The sequence below is a fragment of the Portunus trituberculatus genome, chromosome 43, assembly GCF_017591435.1.
Source record: "Portunus trituberculatus isolate SZX2019 chromosome 43, ASM1759143v1, whole genome shotgun sequence".
Taxonomy (NCBI): domain Eukaryota; kingdom Metazoa; phylum Arthropoda; class Malacostraca; order Decapoda; family Portunidae; genus Portunus; species Portunus trituberculatus.
Window position 1 is genome coordinate 14,454,554 of NC_059297.1, and position 19,857 is coordinate 14,474,410.

Consider the following 19,857-nt stretch of genomic DNA (forward strand, 5'->3'; position numbering starts at 1 on the left):
AGGGCATAATGTTTCATGTGTTATTTACAACACAATAATTTCTAGTTAAAAAAAAAAAAAAATTTTGTACATATATTTTTTTGTAATGTAACAGCTTTAATTTTGTTAGTAGCTCAACTTCCATCTAATTATTCAGTATCCCATGTTTCTCAGTGATAACTGTTTTAGCCTTTGTAAGCAAGTGAACCCTTCAAGACTTGCACAGAAACAGCTATAGACATGAAGAGAAACAGAATATAAATCATGTAAAGGTAAAATAAAAGGGAAAGCATGATGAACAAGAAATAAAGTATATATAAAATATAAAGTATGCACAGAGGTGCTATAAGAAGGAATATGCCAGAGGAGGTGAGAAAGAGTTAGAAGGAAGTATGGAAAAACAGAAATGAAGGATAGTTACAGAAAGTAAGAGCAGTCAAGGAAGAATATTTTCTTAAGATGTTATCTGTAAAATACACAAAAAAAAAGAAGTTAATGAAGAAAGATCTGTGTTTGTATCTTAAGGATGAATCACAGGGTATATATTTGTTGATGAATACAGGAATGGAAAGATAATAGTATTAAGCTCTGAAGGAGAGATAAATATTAGGTGATTGTGACTGCCTAACATAAAGGAAAGGAGTGACATAGAGAAGCAATAGAGAAGGAAAAAATGCCTATATATTTGAGTATTTTTCACCTTTCCAAAACTGAAAGTGATGTTCTACTGACTCTTACAATGTATATGGAATACAGTGGTACCTTGGTAAACATCCACTTTGGAATACAAATTATGCCAAGAACTTGTATGCATCAAAATGAGTCATAGCACTATGCACTACCTTTGTTTACCTCTCTCAAGATGATCACAGCTGCTCATGGGCAGTGTTACCAAGCTTTTTAATCTATTTTATCTAACTGCTTTTCTGTAGTGAAAACTTGACTTGAGTGCCTCTGCAGATAAGAAATTCAAGATGTGAGCTGTTACTAGGTTGATTTTTTGCTTCAACTTGCAAGCCAAAATATGAGTTGTAAATTTCATACTTTGTCCATGTAATGAAACTCCACCCTAATACTTATTCATTAACATTTTGTACATCAAGCCAAATATCCAACTTATTTGCCTTTCTAGGGTAAGGGTATTTTGAATAACCACTCCCAGATCTCTTTCTTCCTTATTCTTCATTATGATTTCCTCCTTGTGTGTGTGTGTGTGTGTGTGTGTGTTTCACTGTTTGATCTGCTGCAGTCTCTGGAGACAGCCAGACGTTACCCTACGGAACGAGCTCAGAGCTCATTATTTCCGATCTTCGGATAGGCCTGAGACCAGGCACACACCACACACCGGGACAACAAGGTCACAACTCCTCGATTTACATCCCGTACCTACTCGCTGCTAGGTGGACAGGGGCTACACGTGAAAGGAGACACACCCAAATATCTCCACCTGGCCGGGGAATCGAACCCCGGTCCTCTGGCTTGTGAAGCCAGCGCTCTAACCACTGAGCTACCGGGCCCATGTATGTGTGTGTGTGTGTGTGTGTGTGTGTGTGTGTGTGTGTGTGTGTGTGTGTGTGTGTGTGTGTGTGTGTGTGTGTGTGTGTGTGTATGTGTGTGGTGTCTGCGTGTGTGTATGCTATCTGCCAATATCAGTTGTGAAAAAAGTAATTTAAGGATACAAATTTCCAAAAATTTCAATAATGTATGAAGAATTTTGAAAGCATCTGATATAAAGCAGTTCATAAATTAAAATGACAAGAATATATTATCTAATTTGTACTATATGTTAAACAAAGAAAGAGGTACAAAGGCACCAAAATTAAGAAAAATCTTCATGAAAGAAATATTAAAGAGTAAAAATCCCCCAAATAAGTATATATCTAAAAAGTATGCATCATCATCATCCAATTGCCTCACACAGCAAAAAGGAAATCTATGATATCATCATCTTAGTAATAGCCTTTCAATGATCCAATCATCAGTTCTGGACTCATCCACACTCCATCACACTCTTTTGAGAAATGCTGTTCCATGGCTGTTTGGAAACAACTATGGACAAATCATACTGGAGTAATTTTCAAAGACTCATGGAAACTGAGCTCACTGTCAATTCAATAATGAGATTCATACAAAGTGGAGAGAGAGAAAAAAAATTACTATGTTACTTGCTTAAAAAAATATATCATTATAAGAGAACTGCTTTAGCCTCATACTGTATGCACCAGCTCAAGATACCTTAGAGCTAGCTTATGCCACCTATACACAGATACACACAATGTCATTAATAATACCAAAGTTAGTACAAGCATTAAAATTAGCATTAGTAATAGCAAAGTATTAAAATTTCAGACTAGGAAATGGTAGTCCATACTTAGCCACCTGTGGAAAAAAAAGCCAGCATGATAAATTCATGCACAGGAGCTGCCAGATAGGATATAGTAACAGCATAAAACTACTAATACTACCTAGAGACTACTTTATTATTATAAGCATGCATGACATTCATTAGAGTTTGTTTTTGGTGGTTTATAGTGGGTGAATAGCTAAATATGCCAAGAGATAACACCCAAAGAATAAATACATCCCAAGGGGCTGATTCAATGAAATGCTTTGTTACTTCTATTGTGTTCAAGGTTTTGGATTTACACAAAAAATCTCAACTTAATATTTTTGATAACCAACAATACCAGGTGTTTAGATGCTTAACTAGTGTTGGATATGCCAAATTTGAAAAAGGTGGCAGCTACAAGATGGAAGAATAATCAATAAAAGTTTCATCATGACACATTATCAGTATTTCCAGGCCAATTATTATTTCCATTTTATTTTTCTTCTTTTCAGCAATCATTCTTCAGCCAACTGGTGAAAATATACATTGGCATTCCAGAACTGGGCTATGGCCTCATTCCTAGCCAATCATTGGAGGAGAAAATGCAATACTACTGGAACAGGGTTAAACAATTAAAGAAAAGAAAATCATGAAGAGAAGTTTGAGAATCTATCTTCATGTGTCTATACATGTATATAAATCTACCAGCTATTTATTATCTATATAGTACCTACCTATATATCTATCTGTATCATATGCAGTAAACCTCTTATATCACAATCTAAGTAATCCTTTCAATGTAAGTTTAAAATTAAATGAATTTCAGATTAAATAAAGACCTTGAATCCTCACAAGTTCTTTTAGAAATTCCTTAAAAATACATATTTATAATCTTAATGTAATACCACTGCAATGTACTGATGAAAATTATTTGTAGTATCATCAGAAAACAATTAAAGAACAAGAAAAGTATCCTGTAAATCATGCAGCTTAGAAAACTGACATGATATTGATAATGAAAAAAGAAGAAAAAAAAAGTGATTCCATTGTGTATATATATATATATATATATATATATATATATATATATATATATATATATATATATATATATATATATATATATATATATATATATATATATATATATATATATAGGTACAAAGAGTGCTGACAGTATTGTTACCATAAACATTTATGTAAAAAAAACAAACAAAAAAAAAGACAAACTTGAAAATGGTTGAATGCATTTCCAATAAATCAGAAACTTAACCTGTCACTTGTGTTATTCATCAATTTGCTTTATAGATAAGCAAATCAGCATTTTACCTATACTATTTGTATATATATATATATATATATATATATATATATATATATATATATATATATATATATATATATATATATATATATATAATTTTTAATGATATTTGTTCATTTTCTTGAAACAAATTCTAAGCAATACATTTTCAGACAAGCTTTGTAAATTCTTATAAAACACAGTACTACATGAAAAATAGTACTACATGCACACTTGAATGAGCAGGAACATGAGCCAGAGCTTTTATTCTTCTACTACTTGAAGCCAAGTGAATGCTACATTGTTCAGAACATAAATGTACATAGCAACAAATAGCTCTGCAGCACTGAAAAAAAATACTCTGGCAGTAATGAATATCTACCTGTGTGCTCACCACAAGGAGTCACATTCGAGAACTGGAAATGCAGCATTGCAGGATTGCCAGGATGGAGTGTGGAAGACTACTGATCACATTGTAATTCAATAAGAACCTATCATTTTGCTTATTAATGTATTAATGTACAGGCACCTTATATGAACAACGTGAATATTTTCTTTGCAAATCACAAGTGATTTCTGATAAATACTCTAGATGAAAAATAGCCAGAAAGTTTAGTGCTAGGAGGTTCCAGCATGTACCTGACAATGTGGGCATTACCATGAGATTTGAATTTGAGTATAATACTAAACATTTAATATTCAGATGTAAGATACTTTTTTTTTACTTACTTATCTATTTTTTATCTTAGCTAAAACCTCTTCAATCCAGTCTGATGGAAAAGTATTCTAGTATTTTAAACCTCTCCAATGAGCTACACTTACTGCTATGCCAAGCCCACTGGCTGGGGGTGCTAACTTCCATTCAGGCACTGGTTCATAATGTCTACTATAGCTTATATTCATATTCTCATTTACTAGTAAACTACGTTTTTATTTAAAGTCTAAACTGGGGGTAAACCATTTCTTTCCATAATTTTCTTGTATGTCTCAGCATATTGTAACTATCAGATAAAAGTGTACAGTTTCCTTATTATATGAATTCTGTGTTAAGCATCTTTTTTTTTCATGATTTTTTTTATTTATTTATTTATTATTATTTTTTTTTTTACGGTAAGGCCTATAGCACCTGTAGGCACACTTGAAGAGTGTATGGGAAGCGCTGTTCAGCTTCCACCCATTAGTGGCGCAGGCAATTTTATTTATAGTGGTACCCATATTAGGGCCCATATCACCACCCAAGCTCATCTTGAGTGTAACCACCTAGAACCTGGGTATCATGGTGACATGTAGGTAACTTTAAACCACTCGACAAATGGCAAAGTGTTTTAAGGCTGTACGTGGTGGGATTCGAACCTATGCATGGACGTCTGCCCGATCCCACGCTCACCACCTTATCCACTATGCCACCGCCTCCCTATGATATGACACCTAGTGCTACTTATCTATGGTGGAAGGACCGTCAAAGTTGTCTGAATTCCAGCTGGATCATAATCTGATTAGTGTGAAGTTGTGTGTATCCTATTAAGAGTTCAATTGCTGGTCATCTCAATGCCTCATCCTTCAGAAAAATTTTATAATATTTTAGAATTCAAAATATTAAAATATTACAATAGTTGTTGCAGCTGTAAAGATTCTTTGAGTTTAAGGTTAGAAAGAAGAAAACATGTATTCTATGTGTAGCTACATCAAAAGAAAATGATACTGTTTAGAGAGTTCCTAGTATTCAGAATACATGTAGTGCCAAGAAATACATACACCAGGAAAAAAAAACAAAAAGGAGAAGAAAAAGGATTCCCAAAAGGATAAAGAAAGCTGTGTAATGGCAGGACAGTTACAGTGAACCATGGTGAAGTTTTCTTTTCTGACTGATGTGTGTGTTGCATTATGAATGGGTATTTATCCCTAGCTGTTGCTTTACACAACTAAACTCGTTAGCATTTAGACCAATTTCTCATTGTTAGAAAAAATACATATATTACATATCTTGTAAAAATACAAATACTACATAACTTGTGTATTTCCAAGGTATTGTTGAAATCTCTTAAAGGATTTTAACATGGTAGAGCTCATGTCATGGCGTAGTGTAATAAGAACTGGCTGAAATTAGTCATAATGGTCATGATATAACTGTCATTGGTGATCTAAGGCTGAGCTAACATCACCATATCGATCTACACTGGTCACACTGCACTGCATCAAAACAAGTGGTTGCTGCCCACTGGCTCTGGGACTTGAAATTGCAACAGTATGGTAGGCAGGAGTAGTTAATGATGCACACCACATGCTGCCTGATCTTCTTCAAGTGTGAAGTTATGCTTCTTCATGACAGTTCATATTACCATCCTGCTTCATCAATTTTAGTAATGTTTTCAATTAGTTGCCTGCCATATCTATTTCATCTTAAAAGTCAAAAATATATATCTTGGTTTCATGCTCTATTCTCAGTGTATGCATTTGTTTTAATTCATAGAAAAAATGTTCTATATTTTTCATAATTCAACTTGTTTGAGGAAAACATTATTATTTCTTTCTATAAACATATATTTTGCAGCAAATTGGGCTCAATTTAAAGTTAAACCTAAAACTACTCAATATATAATGGTTAATAAACAATAATGCCATAATGAAAAAAAACCATCAGAAAAAAGAAAGAGAGGCAGATCATACATTTGACAAGATTTGTTTTCTGGCTGAGCTCTTCTAAATCATCAACTATTTACTGTGAATAGTGCATCCCCATGTTATTTACTTTCACGATATTTTTGCAGCACTGTATATTGTTGCCTTGTATAAACAACACATTTAGTTTTTACATCATGAACTAATCATTCTCCAGAGAAAACTGCTCAAGAGAAGGGCTGCCCAGTGCAACTGTGTCTATAGATGATTAGATAAAGTCCTACCAGTCTTACTTGGCTCAGTGTTAGTAATAAGTTACAGTTTATGACTATAGCCTCACAGGCCAAATGTGTGGATGAGCTGTGCTCAATTAGACTTAAATACAAAAAGTCACAGAAGTTTGCAATCACCATTGACTTAACTATCACCAACACCATCATATCTACCACTGCCACCACTACTGTCTTCCTCTAGTTCATCTTCTGCTATATTGATGCAAACAGGTGCCTAGTTTTTAAACACTAATTAGCCTGCCTTCAGCATCTTCCTAAAATATTTTTTTTTTCAGCTTCATTACATACATATGTACAATTTATCCATATTAATTTGATTTATGTCTCGGTGCTGCAATCCCCTTCCTCATCACCCAAAGAACATCACATTTACTCTCATGCTTCTGCATATTTTCACTCAGCCATGCTTGTTTTCAGTGCAAGTGTTTAACTGTTCTTTCACCTCCACACTTCTCAATTTCTGTAATATCTAATCATCTTTGCATTATAAGAATTCTTCCATGCAAATTTATATTTTTCATTTCATGATTTTGTATGCATTGCACAGGCAATGTAATTTTTCAGCTGTTACTATTTTCAATCTGTACATTGCAATGGTATTTTACTTAACTAGTAATTGAATTTTGAACAAAATTCCAAAATTAATCAGTACATGAAATGGAGTTATCAACAAGAAGCACAACAGACTTACAACTGAAGTCCGATCTGCCAATCCAGTATCTTATTTTATGTTTCTCTGATCTATCAAGTGAAATTAAAAATGGCAGTAGTATTTAAAGACATGAAAATGTTTTTCTTATCCACAAGTGTCCGCAAAAGAAATGTTCCGCTTGTAATAAACTAACACACTAAAGCAGTACAATTCATTTGCGGGACTTTCCCTTTTCATCCCATATTATCTTATTTCTTCTATGGGGATATGACATACAGGAACTAATATGCATTAAAGACAGAAGCAAGAATAAAAGCTAAGGGACTGAGGTCGGGAAAGACTCCTGGAATTAACAAAGTAACAGCTGAAATGCTGATATATGGAGGTGAATTTCTGACAGACTGGAGGCATTCAGTACATAAGCTGGCTTAGAAACAGTAGAGTACCAGAGGACTGGGTCAGAGCCAAAATATTATGTGCCATTTCATAAAGACAAAGGAGGTAAAGATGAATGTGGTAGCTAAATAAAAGAAAAGAAAGAAAGTAAAAAGAAAGAAGATTATAAAGCATACCTGGTAAGGTGTATGGAAGATTTCTGATTGAAAGAGTGATGAAGATAACTGAAAACAGTGGGCAAGAAACACCATGAAAATCTAGTGACAATAATTGAGTGGCACATTTCTTTTGCAGACTGTGTATAACATGAGCCATAAAGGGTGCTTCTCAAGTCAGTTATGAAAACAGCCTGTTTATGACCTGTGCTTCTGTAGAAGTGGAGATAATGAATGTAGCAAAGTCTAAATCATGAAATACAGCAAAGCATGGTGTATATTAATATTTGTAGTCTTTCTTGTGCTCAAGTGAATCTTTTTTAGTACAGTTTGTTGGGTATTATTGATACTCAACTTCGTAATTGTATATGCTTAAGTACACTCAAACCCGTTACTTGCCACCATAAATGTATATTTTTGGATTAAGTTTCACATATATGGGGAAATTTTTTGTTATTTCAATTACATAGTTTTCACAATTATCTTTTATCTGAGTATTGACTTCTCTGAAGAATTTTTTTGTATGCAACATGATTCCCTAAACTATGAAGAAAATATTGATTCTCTTATACTTATGAATCATATGATAATAATGATATTCTGATATGATGATGTACCTAATACACCTTAATCTTGCTTTTTAAATAAAAATGAAAAATCATTAACAGAAAATTTTACTACATTTTCCTTTGATAACATAAACCAATTAAGTGTTTTTCCTCAAACAATGAATTAATCTAAGAAACAATTTAAGAGGTAAAAATTGTCATGTAAGAACTCCTTCAGTTGTATTTCAAAGTTATTCTCCTTTTAGCATCTATTTATATTTCATATAAAGAGATTTTTGTTCCTCTTCTATTTCCCACTTGCATCTATACTTTTCTTTCAGATTTTCCTTCATATAACTCTCTTTTCATCTTCCTCCCTTGTTTTCTTTTGTCCTTGCATTATCTTTCTTTCCCACATTCATTCACCAAGCACTTGCCACTATCATTTTGCCATAGTGTGCTCCCCATTTGCTCACCACCTTCTCTAGGTTTTCATTGCTCACTATCTGCATTCATGTAACATTAAAATCACCATTCCTCATTTCTTGAGTTTATTTTGAATGACAAATTTCATAATTTTGTTCCTCTTTCCTTTTAACATTCTCATGTTCACTGGTAAGTGATGTATATCCACTAATACCCAGGCATACTTCAATATTCCAACCGTACACTTTCAATGGATTATTCTTGTAGCCTTCCAACTATGTATATCCAGTCTAATACTTTTCATATTCTGCCAGATATCAAAATTGCACAACCCTCTTCACTTCCTCCCTTACAGATTCAAATCCTGTCCACACTACTCAGGAGGCTTTCCTTGAATGAAATAGAACTAGGGATTGAGTGTACTTTCATATTTTGTAGCTTGTAAGCACAAGAGTTCCTGTATAAAGTATGTGACATAATAAAGGTCTACTGCATATATACAAATCCCACAAACTAAATAAAAATGACTAAATAAGATAAACATAATAAAATATGTAAAGCTCCATGATTATAAGAGTTGTCCACTAAGAGAAATCTTACAAAGAGAAAATCTTAAAGACAAGTGATAAAGAGGCTAACTGGGCCTAAAGCCATACTCAAATGGCTCATCAGAAGGTACTGTACATATTTCTAATATAATTTCCTTATTTTCTGACAAATTTTGCATTTCAATGTAAGACTTAAAGTTCCTGAATATTATGTAATTATGATTTACTTCAATCCTCAAGGCTGGAGCTCTGATTGCTTTAAATAAATTTACTAAAAATCAAATAAAATTTATAACTTGTCTCCAGCTATTCCACTAATGCATTAGTGGAATGAAAGAAAATAACCAAATGAAGACAAGCAAAAATAAAGCAAGAAAAAGCATTTTCATTAAATAATAAGACAGTATAATGGCATACCATGATTTCCACTTGTTGAGAGAACCAGCACAGGTAAAGATCTTATAGCCCTCAGTAAACACAGTCACTCAATTACCAGTTAATCTGGACTTGCAGTTGAGTGAAAATACACCTAACAAGTTGAGTCAAAATGGTCAGTAGTCATGCACTTCAATAATGCTTGTTAAATGCCAATTCAATGGCAAAAGGGCAAAGCTTGTAGGGTCCTAGCGAGCTGCCAACCCTAGCATGAGTCTCCAGCACATCCCACTGATAGGTGTCCAGCATCTCACCTCTACAGTGATAGTGCAGCAGCCCTTGCTCATGCCAACGTGGCTCAGAAACTTGAATCTTGTTATTGACCACAGCAAAGTGAATAAGGCTACAGTGAAAGTTTCTAGCCGCGGTGGCAATGTTAAGAGTCTTTACTTTTAGTGACCTCTGAAGCATAGTACCTCTGAGAGCTTGTTGGGAGGTGGGTGGAAGTGAGGAGGCGCATCAGGCTGTGACGCGGGATACTGAACGCAGCCAGTGTTCATCACTGCCATGGCCCCAAACTCCCCAGCTTGACCGCTTTACCATTTACAAATTAGAGTAAGTCAATAGGTGTTACTCGCCAATCAAAAGTTTAAGGGATGCTCATAAATCTTCATGACACAGACAATGAGACACATGAAGATCCACAAAACAAGTGGAAACCATAAGGGCTTGAGGAAAGGTTAAACTAATGCCAATAATAACCTATACATCACTGACATTAGTTCTGAAGCATAATTCTTATTTGGCTGATACAGGGCTGTCCTTGCTAGAGGATTTCTGGACTTAAATAAGAAAATGGGGAAAAAAAAATAATGTGTAAGAGATGAATTAATCTATAGGAACTACATCAAGAGCATAAACTGTTAGGTTTCACAGCACTAAATGAAAATAGTTAAATCACTCAAAGAATAACACAAGTTAAATTTTCACCTTGAACACAATTAAAACTTTGTAGGAAAAGGACATAAGAGCTGCAGTGTTCATGGAGAAATGCTATTTTGGCAAAAGGCTCTTTCTAAACTTTCACAAATGTACGGTATAAACAGGGTTGTCCAAATAAGAGCATAATAAAATCACATGTACAAAAAGCACATCAGCTGCACAAATCTAATGAATTCCCTTGAAGGTCTTGTACATTTTATATTGAGGTTATAAACAAGCCATTAAATACCTTTAACCAGTATACCAGCACAATGTAAGCAAGCTATCAATGATCTAATAAGGGCAAATGAAAATAAGAAGCATACCCATGTTTGAGGTATGTATGATTTTAACTTTAGTTTAGCTACACTTCACTGTTACAGATAAGAACATTGGTAGGTGTAGCGGTGTGGTGATGCAAAGTTATTTGATTAGTATCCTGGGCTTTAAGCTTCTCATTAGACAGCCAAAATTAATATGCAAACATTGATAATGATAATGTTGCACAACAATAGATATAATAACACTTTGTGAATATTTTTCTATTTATGTAGTATGATCTCACCAAGCTAATTATTGTGGTGTGTGTGTGTGTGTGTGTGTGTGTGTGTGTGTGTGTGTGTGTGTGTGTGTGTGTGTGTGTGTGTGTGTGTGTGTGTACATATATATATATATATATATATATATATATATATATATATATATATATATATATATATATATATATATATATATATATATATATATATATATATATATATATATATATATATATATATATATATATATATATATATATATATATATATATATATATATATATATATATATATATATATATATATATATATATATATATATATATATATATATATATATATATATATATATATATATATATATATATATATATATATATATACACACAACATTTATTTTCTTTCTTTTTTACTAAATATGTACTGAGAATTCATTAAATATTATGATACTTTTCTGTGCTAAGTTATGAACAAATCCATTTCTTATAGCTTTTGAGAAAACAACTATTATTTGTTTTTGTTAAAAGCCAACATGATTTGTTAGCACCAAATCACCTTTAGACAACCCTGCATGACTGGTGGCAAAAACTAGAATATAAGAGAAAGCAAAATAGTAACATACTAAAAATCAATAAAATAGAAATGCACAAGTTACTAGAATAATTACAATACCTATTGATTTATTATCCCACGCTATCACTAATCTCTCCTTATGAACATATACATTTAAGAAAAAAGAATATCATGAAATTACTAACCTATTTGGGTTCTGCCTTTGGTCAAAATATTCGTAGTCAGTGTCGGCATACAGCTGGTTGTCCTCATCCTTGTTGCATTTCTTGCCACAGAAAAATCCAGTGATGAATCCTAATATAAGTGCACCAATGGTTGCTGATGCTACAGCAATAGCAAGAGTTTCAGCAGTGAACTGAAGAGGGACGCTTGTGGTGCTGGGAAGCTTGCGATCTGAATGGACATGAATAAGAGACATATTAATACACTACAAATATAAAGATAAAAGTGTCTTCAAAAAATTGTAATAAGATTAAATTACAATTCTTCATACATAAGTGGTTATTATCATAAGGTTAAAAAAGAGTATGGTGAAAACATCAACAAAAAAACTGAGCAAGAATATAGTTTAAATGAATGTGATTTGTGGTGAGAAAAAATGGAAGAATATTTGTACTGTAATAATGTATTAATACTACAGTTTAAGAATCAGTTAAAAAAACAGTAATTCTATAGCAAGATATAAAAAAATTATGTATGAACTATAATTAATGTAGGCTAAACTGATCTAGAAGTCCTGCTGATGTGCTTTTTTCTTAATGTGCACAGAAACAACAATATTTTCTTATAATCCTTCAGAGACAACATACCTCTATTATTTGTGTGTCCGTAATCAGTGGGAGGTGAACCAGTTGTGTCCCATTTGTCAACTGACGCAGAAGGTTCTTTGGTCTTTATTTCAGGCTTGCCGCAGTCACTATGTACACCTTCACTCACATTCTGGATTGACTCCTTGTCTTGAGTAGTTAGTTGACACTTGCGTATATCCTTATACCATGAGCAGTAGGGATCTTGTAGGGCCACACATTCACTGTTGGTGCCAAAGGAAGATATGAAAGTACAAAGTATATTGATGATTCAATTTTTTGTTCACATAAGGAGTATGGCATGAAAACTTTTAAAAACAAATAAAAGTCAAACTAAGTCAATGCGACATATGAAGGGAGATATTGTATTTTTATTTGGACATTTAAGTTCTTAAATACATGAGAAAGACTTTGTTGCACCATTAATTCCAACATTTTTGACTTAATACTGATATTTTGTTTAATGAAAGATGGCATGTCATAAAAAATTTGTGTGAAAGCAGTGACTGTAAGATGAAAATCAAGGCTAGAAACAAGGATATATACTAGGTTTGTCAATAATAGATAATGATGAAGAACTGATAGTGGCATAGTTATAGGGGGCGAGAGGGGCAAATGCACCAGGTAGTACATTTCTCAGAGGCACCACAAGTGAGGCTACTAAGAATATTGATGTTCAGACTATGATTTTAGACTTTGCAAAATTTAAGACACGCAAATGTATGTACAGTATAATATAGGTGTACATAATAAACAAGTGTATTATACCTAATCTCACATTTTCATAACTTTCATCGGTGGCATTTTCAGGTTTTGTCCCATGTAAAATTATCATGCATTTCGCCACTGGATGAAACACTTGTACTATTTCAACATCAAACCTGTACTTAGTGAGTTAATATGAGTATGCTAAAACTTTTACCTGCAGGACATTATCTTGTCTTTGTAGCAACGAGCCAGAGCAATGGTGTAGATTCTAGAGTGTGATCCCACTAGGAGGCGCGGAGACTTCCCTCTGGGTCTTATTACCCGAAGGACGGTGACAGCAACATGGGAAGGAAACACTGAAATCTCCTCAATGATATATGGGTCAACTTCCTGATATGAGTCAGCTGATTTGGTGTTGATGGCCTTGATCACTTTCCCATCATCTGCAGGATACAGGAAAGAAAAATGTCATATGGCAAAGTTTATGTAAAAAAAATGTGTATATATGTATCATAATGTGACAGAGAAAGTATGTACTAATCATGTAGTGAGTCAAAACAAATGTTCAGTAACTAATGCCCAGGAATTAACTTACCTGTTCCAATGAAGAGTACGTCATATGCTTTCTTAGTAGCGGTGCGCACCTGAGGATCCACCGTGATGGCAGTGAACCGTCCGCTGTACCTAAGAGGCAGACACACAACTTAGAAATTTTCATAAAAGAGCTGGTGGGCCAGAATGACTGAAATGATAATCTACCCTGATATTTACATAACAGGCTGATATTCCTGTAAAAGGAGTATTTATGAGATTCACAATAAATATAATTCTTAACATAATGCATAAAAATCATAGCTGTGCAACAGGAAATGGTTAAATCTATAATTCTGATAAATAGTGAAAACAAAGCAGGACTGATCTGATTATTTCCAAAATATATCAAAGGCAACTACTGAACAGATTTTAAATGTCAACAGCATGTCTAGGAAAAGCAAAGTTAATTTGACCACTTTTTTTAATGTTGTATTCAAACTATCATACCGAAAACTGGTGCTGATCATGACGGGTTGACCAAAGAATGCAGGCACCGCTTCATCCATGAGAGAATGAGACTTGATGAAGTTAAGAGTGACATCAGGCAGTGTACTGGAATCCTTCACACACTGGCCTGGTCTGGGTTCAGGGACCTGAAGAAGTTTTGTATAGTGTTAAGGTAATCTACTTTCATTTTCAGAGTACTGTACATATATTTACTTTTCAATTTTCCTGAATTCTGCATCATAAAAGTGAGAGACATTTTTAGGTAATAGATCCTTTCAACATAAAATATTTGACATTACATTTTATACTCCATTACATTACTATTGCATCCACCCTGATAATGCAACAACTTCACCTTCATGTTTTTCACTCATATACTCTAGAATACTTGGACAGCTTTTCTGTCTTCCAACAACTTCCATACATTCTTTTTTTTAGATACAAATATCAATGGATCTCAGAACAAATTTGGCCTTCCTTCAAGAGCTGTTATATACATACTTTAAAACAGCAGCAATTAAAAAGTAAATATATGTAGCATATAACCTATAAGGAGGCAAAGAGCAATAACGAATGTTTGTTGTCATAAATACATATAGAACCAGAACCGTTGTATGGAAAGCTTAAACAACAAAGAAGGAAGTCAACATATCACACAGGGATGCCACAGAACACCTGACTTCTGATCTCTCTAAGATTTCTGATTGGGGCAGAGAAAACTTAGTAGTTTTCAATGCCTATAAAACTCAATTCCTCCATCTATCAACACGACACAATCTTCCAGACAACTATCCCCTCTTCTTCATTGACACTCAACTGTCTCCCTCTTCCACACTAAATATCCTTGGTCTGTCCTTTACTCATAATCTTAACTGGAAACTTTACATCTCATCTCTTGCTAAAACAGCTTCTATGAAGTTAGATGTTCTGTGGCATCTTCGCCCTTCCAACTGCTAACTCTGTATAAAGGCCTTATCCATCCTTGTATGGAGTACTCTTCACATGTTTGGGGGTGTTCCATTCATACAGCTTTATTAGATAGGGTGGAATCAAAAGCTATTCATCTCATCATCTCCCCTCCTCTGACTGACTGCCTTCAGCTCACTGCCAAAAGGTTGCATCTCTTTCTATCTTTTTTTGTTATTTTCATGCCAACTGTTCTACTGATCTTGCTGCACAAGGCTTTCTTCTTCCTCTCATTGCTATTCTGTCCAACCCTCTGATACAAGAGTTAACCAACCAGTATTTTCAATCATTCTTACCTTTCACTGGAAAACTGTGGAACTCCCTACCTGCTTCTATATTTCCATCTTCCTACGACTTAACTTCTTTTAAGAGAGAGGTGTGAAGACATTTATCCCACTCTTTTGACTAATTTTGTCTAATCTATTATGGAGACTGCACTTCTAGTGGGCTTTTATTCTAATTTAGTCTTTTTGCCCTTGGCAGTTCTCCCTCTTACATAGAAAAAAAAGAAAAAGAAAAAAAAAGACTACAATATTAATCACACTACTATTGTAATGTTTTTGTGTCACATTAATATGGAAATATGAACAAAATATGGACAGTGCCAGGACCCAATCCTAGTCTTCTTCTTTTTGAATTTCTTTTAAAGAAGTAATTTATGCGACATACCTTTGTGGATTGCACAGGCAACCAATTGGCATGTACTGATGTTTGTCCCTTGAAAGGCCCTTCAAACGTATCCATGATGTCCTGGAAAGTGAAGGCGCAGATGGCTGACCCAGGAATGGAATTCTCAGGTGTTGTGAAGATACCATAGACCAGGGTTGTGGCGTGACCCCCATAGCGTCCCTCTACTGGGTCTGTGACAGCCTCTGTGTGGTGATGCAATAATGAGAACTATACCTTGGAAAACATGGTTAGATATGATCTAAAAGAGAGAGAGAGAGAGAGAGAGAGAGAGAGAGAGAGAGAGAGAGAGAGAGAGAGAGAGAGAGAGAGAGAGAGAGAGAGAGAGAGAGAGAGAGAGAGAGAGAGAGCAAAAAAAAAAAAATTACTGAAAAAGATGTATGCGCAGAAGTATGGAAGCACATAGAGAGACACACAGGAATAATCAAAATAGATATACAAAGACAGGAAGAAACACTAATATTGACAAAATTGTTCTCCCTAAAACACACCTAAAGAGAGGCAGGCACACAGTTTACATGTACGCAGACAGGAACAAGAATTAGTGCCGATAAATGAAGGTACTTACGGATCTCATTGAAATAAAAGGGAAAGTCCCCTGAGACGGAACAGTTGAGTCTGGACTTGAGGTAGGAGGTCCACTTATTGCGGAACTTGTGTGGTCCACCCTTGTCATGGCGGCAGACTCTGGCCACTCGCGAATACAGGGTCTGAGGAAGGAAAGAGTTTATTAATATATACAAGCAATTAAACATAGCTACAGTAGCATTGATACACATCACAAAACTGAAAATATGTTCTTGTCAATAATTCCTTTATAGGAAATAAAGTTGAAGAAAGTTTCTTTAGAGCCTTTAAGCATATGTTCATGAAATATGCTAACTGAAAAATAACTGCAATCTACACACACACACACACACACACACACACACACACACACACACACACACACAAAAAAAAAAAAAAAAAAAAAAGTATAAATTTCATATGAATAAATGGCATCTAAATAAGTGTTGATTCAATAAGAAAAGTTCTGCTTTAGTTCATGAATGAAAATACAAACTTCAATGAAAAAAAAAGAAAAAGAAATGGCAATAACAATAACAACAATGATAATAATAATAATAATAATAATAATAATAATAATAATAATAATAATAATAATAATGATAATAATAATAATAACAACAATAATAATGATAATAATGATAATAATAATAATAATCATAATAATAATAATAACAACAACAACAACAACAACAACAACAACAACAACAACAACAACCACAACAACAACAACAATTACAATGACAACTATAATAATAACAATAATAGTTGCATAAGTGAGAAATTGTTGCAGTTCCACTGTGGATGTGTGGTCATACGCATGGTGCACAAGGGCTGTACAGATGGCAGACAGCCTCATGACACATATCTCCAAGGAGTGAATCAATGAGATGGGGCTAAACCCAGGAGGGTGCTTGGCAATTGACTTGATAGAAGGAAACATTCTAAATCAATTGTATAAAAATAATATAAAATCAAGCAAATCTTACAATCTAGATCATGAAGACAACTTTCTCTTTACACTGTTTCTCTCGATTGTACAACACACAATACAACACACTGGGGCACTCACCTTGCCACAGTTAAGATACTCCACAGCAATTTCACGGAAGAAGAAATATACAAAGTCTCCCAGTGCAAAAGAACTCACGAAATTTGGATCTGTAACATTATGGATTTCATTAAAAGCAGGAAAAAAATAAAAATGAAAAGATGATTAATGAATGTACAACTATTGGTTCTAATGGTTGCAGATTTAGGAATGAAAATGGTACAATATAAAAAGATTATGAACAAATTCTTAAAAAAAAAAAAAAAAAAATCAGGCAACAATGAGATGGGCATGGAGGAGCACATACAGCGACTAAGTTGAGAAATACCCGATTCTCGCTGAAAGACAGTTGGCATAGTGAAGAGTGTCGCAGTAATGAATAAATTGAAGTGTAGCCAATACAGAGTAGTTAGATGAAAAATGGCACATGCCCTAACACTTGGGAATGATCATAATTACTTGTATTCTTTGTCAAAACTTCACTAAAACTCTCCAGTGTTATTAAGTATTAACAACCACAATAGTAGTCACGTTTCAGTGGAAAACAAGTTGTAGTGAAACTGTGACCATGATATAAGATGGTGAATATAACCCAATAGTGTGATGATATCTAATGGATAAAGTCTTTGAGGACGTTAGTTATATTTAAAAGTCAAACATGGTGGACATAACTACCAAGATCCACATCTACACAAAATATGCTGATTTTTATTTATCTATTACTATTATTTTCTTCAGATACAGCACTCTGGTTTACTCACAATTGAGGGTGGCTAGGTCATACTGCTCTGTTCTCAGCGGGTTGCGGTAGATTAGCGGCTCCAGCCCCGCGAAGTCCGCGATGGTGGCTACATACAGTTGGTCATCTGTTCCCCATCATACACATACACACACACACACATCCCATCAGTTGGAGGGTGAGGGTGGACAGGAAAGAAAAAAAAATACATTAGAGTTTATCACTTAACAGAATATTCAATTTTTACGAGAGAGAGAGAGAGAGAGAGAGAGAGAGAGAGAGAGAGAGAGAGAGAGAGAGAAAGCGCAACAACCTCAGTTATAATCACATATGGGCATTGTCGCGACAAACTATCGTGGCAATTTATTTCGAGAACGACATCGGGTTATCGGTTATCTGATAATTATTTTTCCTTCGTTATCGATCTATCAGTATCGCCGATTCTTCTATTTCTGAACTAGCGATATATAATCGATATTTTTTTAGCTTTTGAAACATGAGCATGTTGAAGTTTTAAATCTTCAAAATCAAACGTAGTTATTTTACTTAAAACAATACTTTCATTAGTGAAGAAACAAGATAAACACTGAATTTGAAATTTTCTAAGATTTTTCTGTCTTTTTTTTTTAAGAAAAGATACGAAAAGTGTGTGTGTGTGTGTGTGTGTGTGTGTGTGTGTGTGTGTGTGTGTGTGTGTGTGTGTGTGTGTGTGTGTGTGAGTTTTGCGAGGGTGCATGCTGAGTGCATAACAGAGGTGATTGTGTCTGATCTATTCTTGCCCTTGGCCAGTCCCTCATGAAAAAAAAAAAAAAAAAAAAAAAAAATAATAAAAAAAAAATAAATAAATAAATAAAAATATAAATAAAAAATAAATAAAGGAATTATATCCAGTAATGTATTCTGCAATCAAATCGAACAAATTCATATGATATTTCATAACAGGAACACAAACTATCGTAAAAGGAAAGCTTCGAAGCGGATAAAAACATAGAACCAAATTGTTCCGCTACCTAGATGAAAAAGGAGCCATTAGACTACAAGAGACAAAAGAATAATATCAAAGTTATATCATTCCAGGCACAGACGAAATAATAAAGTGAAACTCCACCTCAAACTTTCAGGCAGCATAAAGAAAAATATTGAGAGAAAGATCCCAGAAAAGGTAAGAAGGTGAATTGGCTCCACGTCAAGAGCTTGTGGAGTCCCCAACTCTGGGATTCAGCTCTATTTGCAAACAGTTACGCCACCTGAGAGGGATAAAAGCCTCGAAAGACAAAGCCTCGGACTCTCTTTGTTCCTGTGAAGGATGGTGCCAGAGGGCTTGGAGGAGGAGGAGGAGGAGGAGAGGAAAAAAAAGTAATGCAGTGGAGAAAGAGAAAAGATGGCACAATGAGCACGAAGAATGATGAGAATAAAGAAGAGCAGGAGAAAAACGTTAAGAAATGGGGAGAAGGAAAAGAGAAAAATAGATAAAGGCAAATTAGGAAAATCGAGGAAAGTGTGAATAATGTTAAAGGAATGGGGAAAAGAGGATAGGAAAGGCAAAGAAAAAAGAAGAAACAGGAGGAGAATATCT

At 34.2% G+C, this 19,857-nt stretch overlaps 1 protein-coding gene across 3 annotated transcripts in view; it reads right to left on the bottom strand.

Annotated features, from left to right (window-relative positions):
* LOC123518454 (semaphorin-1A-like) overlaps window positions 1-19,857 on the bottom strand; it is a 43,197-nt gene that overhangs the window by 5,227 nt on the left and 18,113 nt on the right. The window contains exons 5-14 of one of the 3 annotated variants that reach the window (XM_045279272.1): window positions 18,304-18,408; window positions 17,564-17,652; window positions 16,493-16,634; window positions 15,907-16,109; window positions 14,272-14,417; window positions 13,826-13,914; window positions 13,445-13,673; window positions 12,526-12,746; window positions 11,902-12,109; window positions 7,748-7,795 (exon numbers count right to left, since the gene is read on the bottom strand). In XM_045279272.1, coding sequence (XP_045135207.1) covers window positions 7,748-7,795; window positions 11,902-12,109; window positions 12,526-12,746; window positions 13,445-13,673; window positions 13,826-13,914; window positions 14,272-14,417; window positions 15,907-16,109; window positions 16,493-16,634; window positions 17,564-17,652; window positions 18,304-18,408 — 1,480 coding nt within the window. Of the gene's footprint in view, window positions 1-7,747; window positions 7,796-10,099; window positions 10,218-11,901; window positions 12,110-12,525; window positions 12,747-13,444; window positions 13,674-13,825; window positions 13,915-14,271; window positions 14,418-15,906; window positions 16,110-16,492; window positions 16,635-17,563; window positions 17,653-18,303; window positions 18,409-19,857 lie in introns of all 3 variants that reach the window. The other 2 variants (XM_045279274.1, XM_045279273.1) reach the window with 2 other exon arrangements.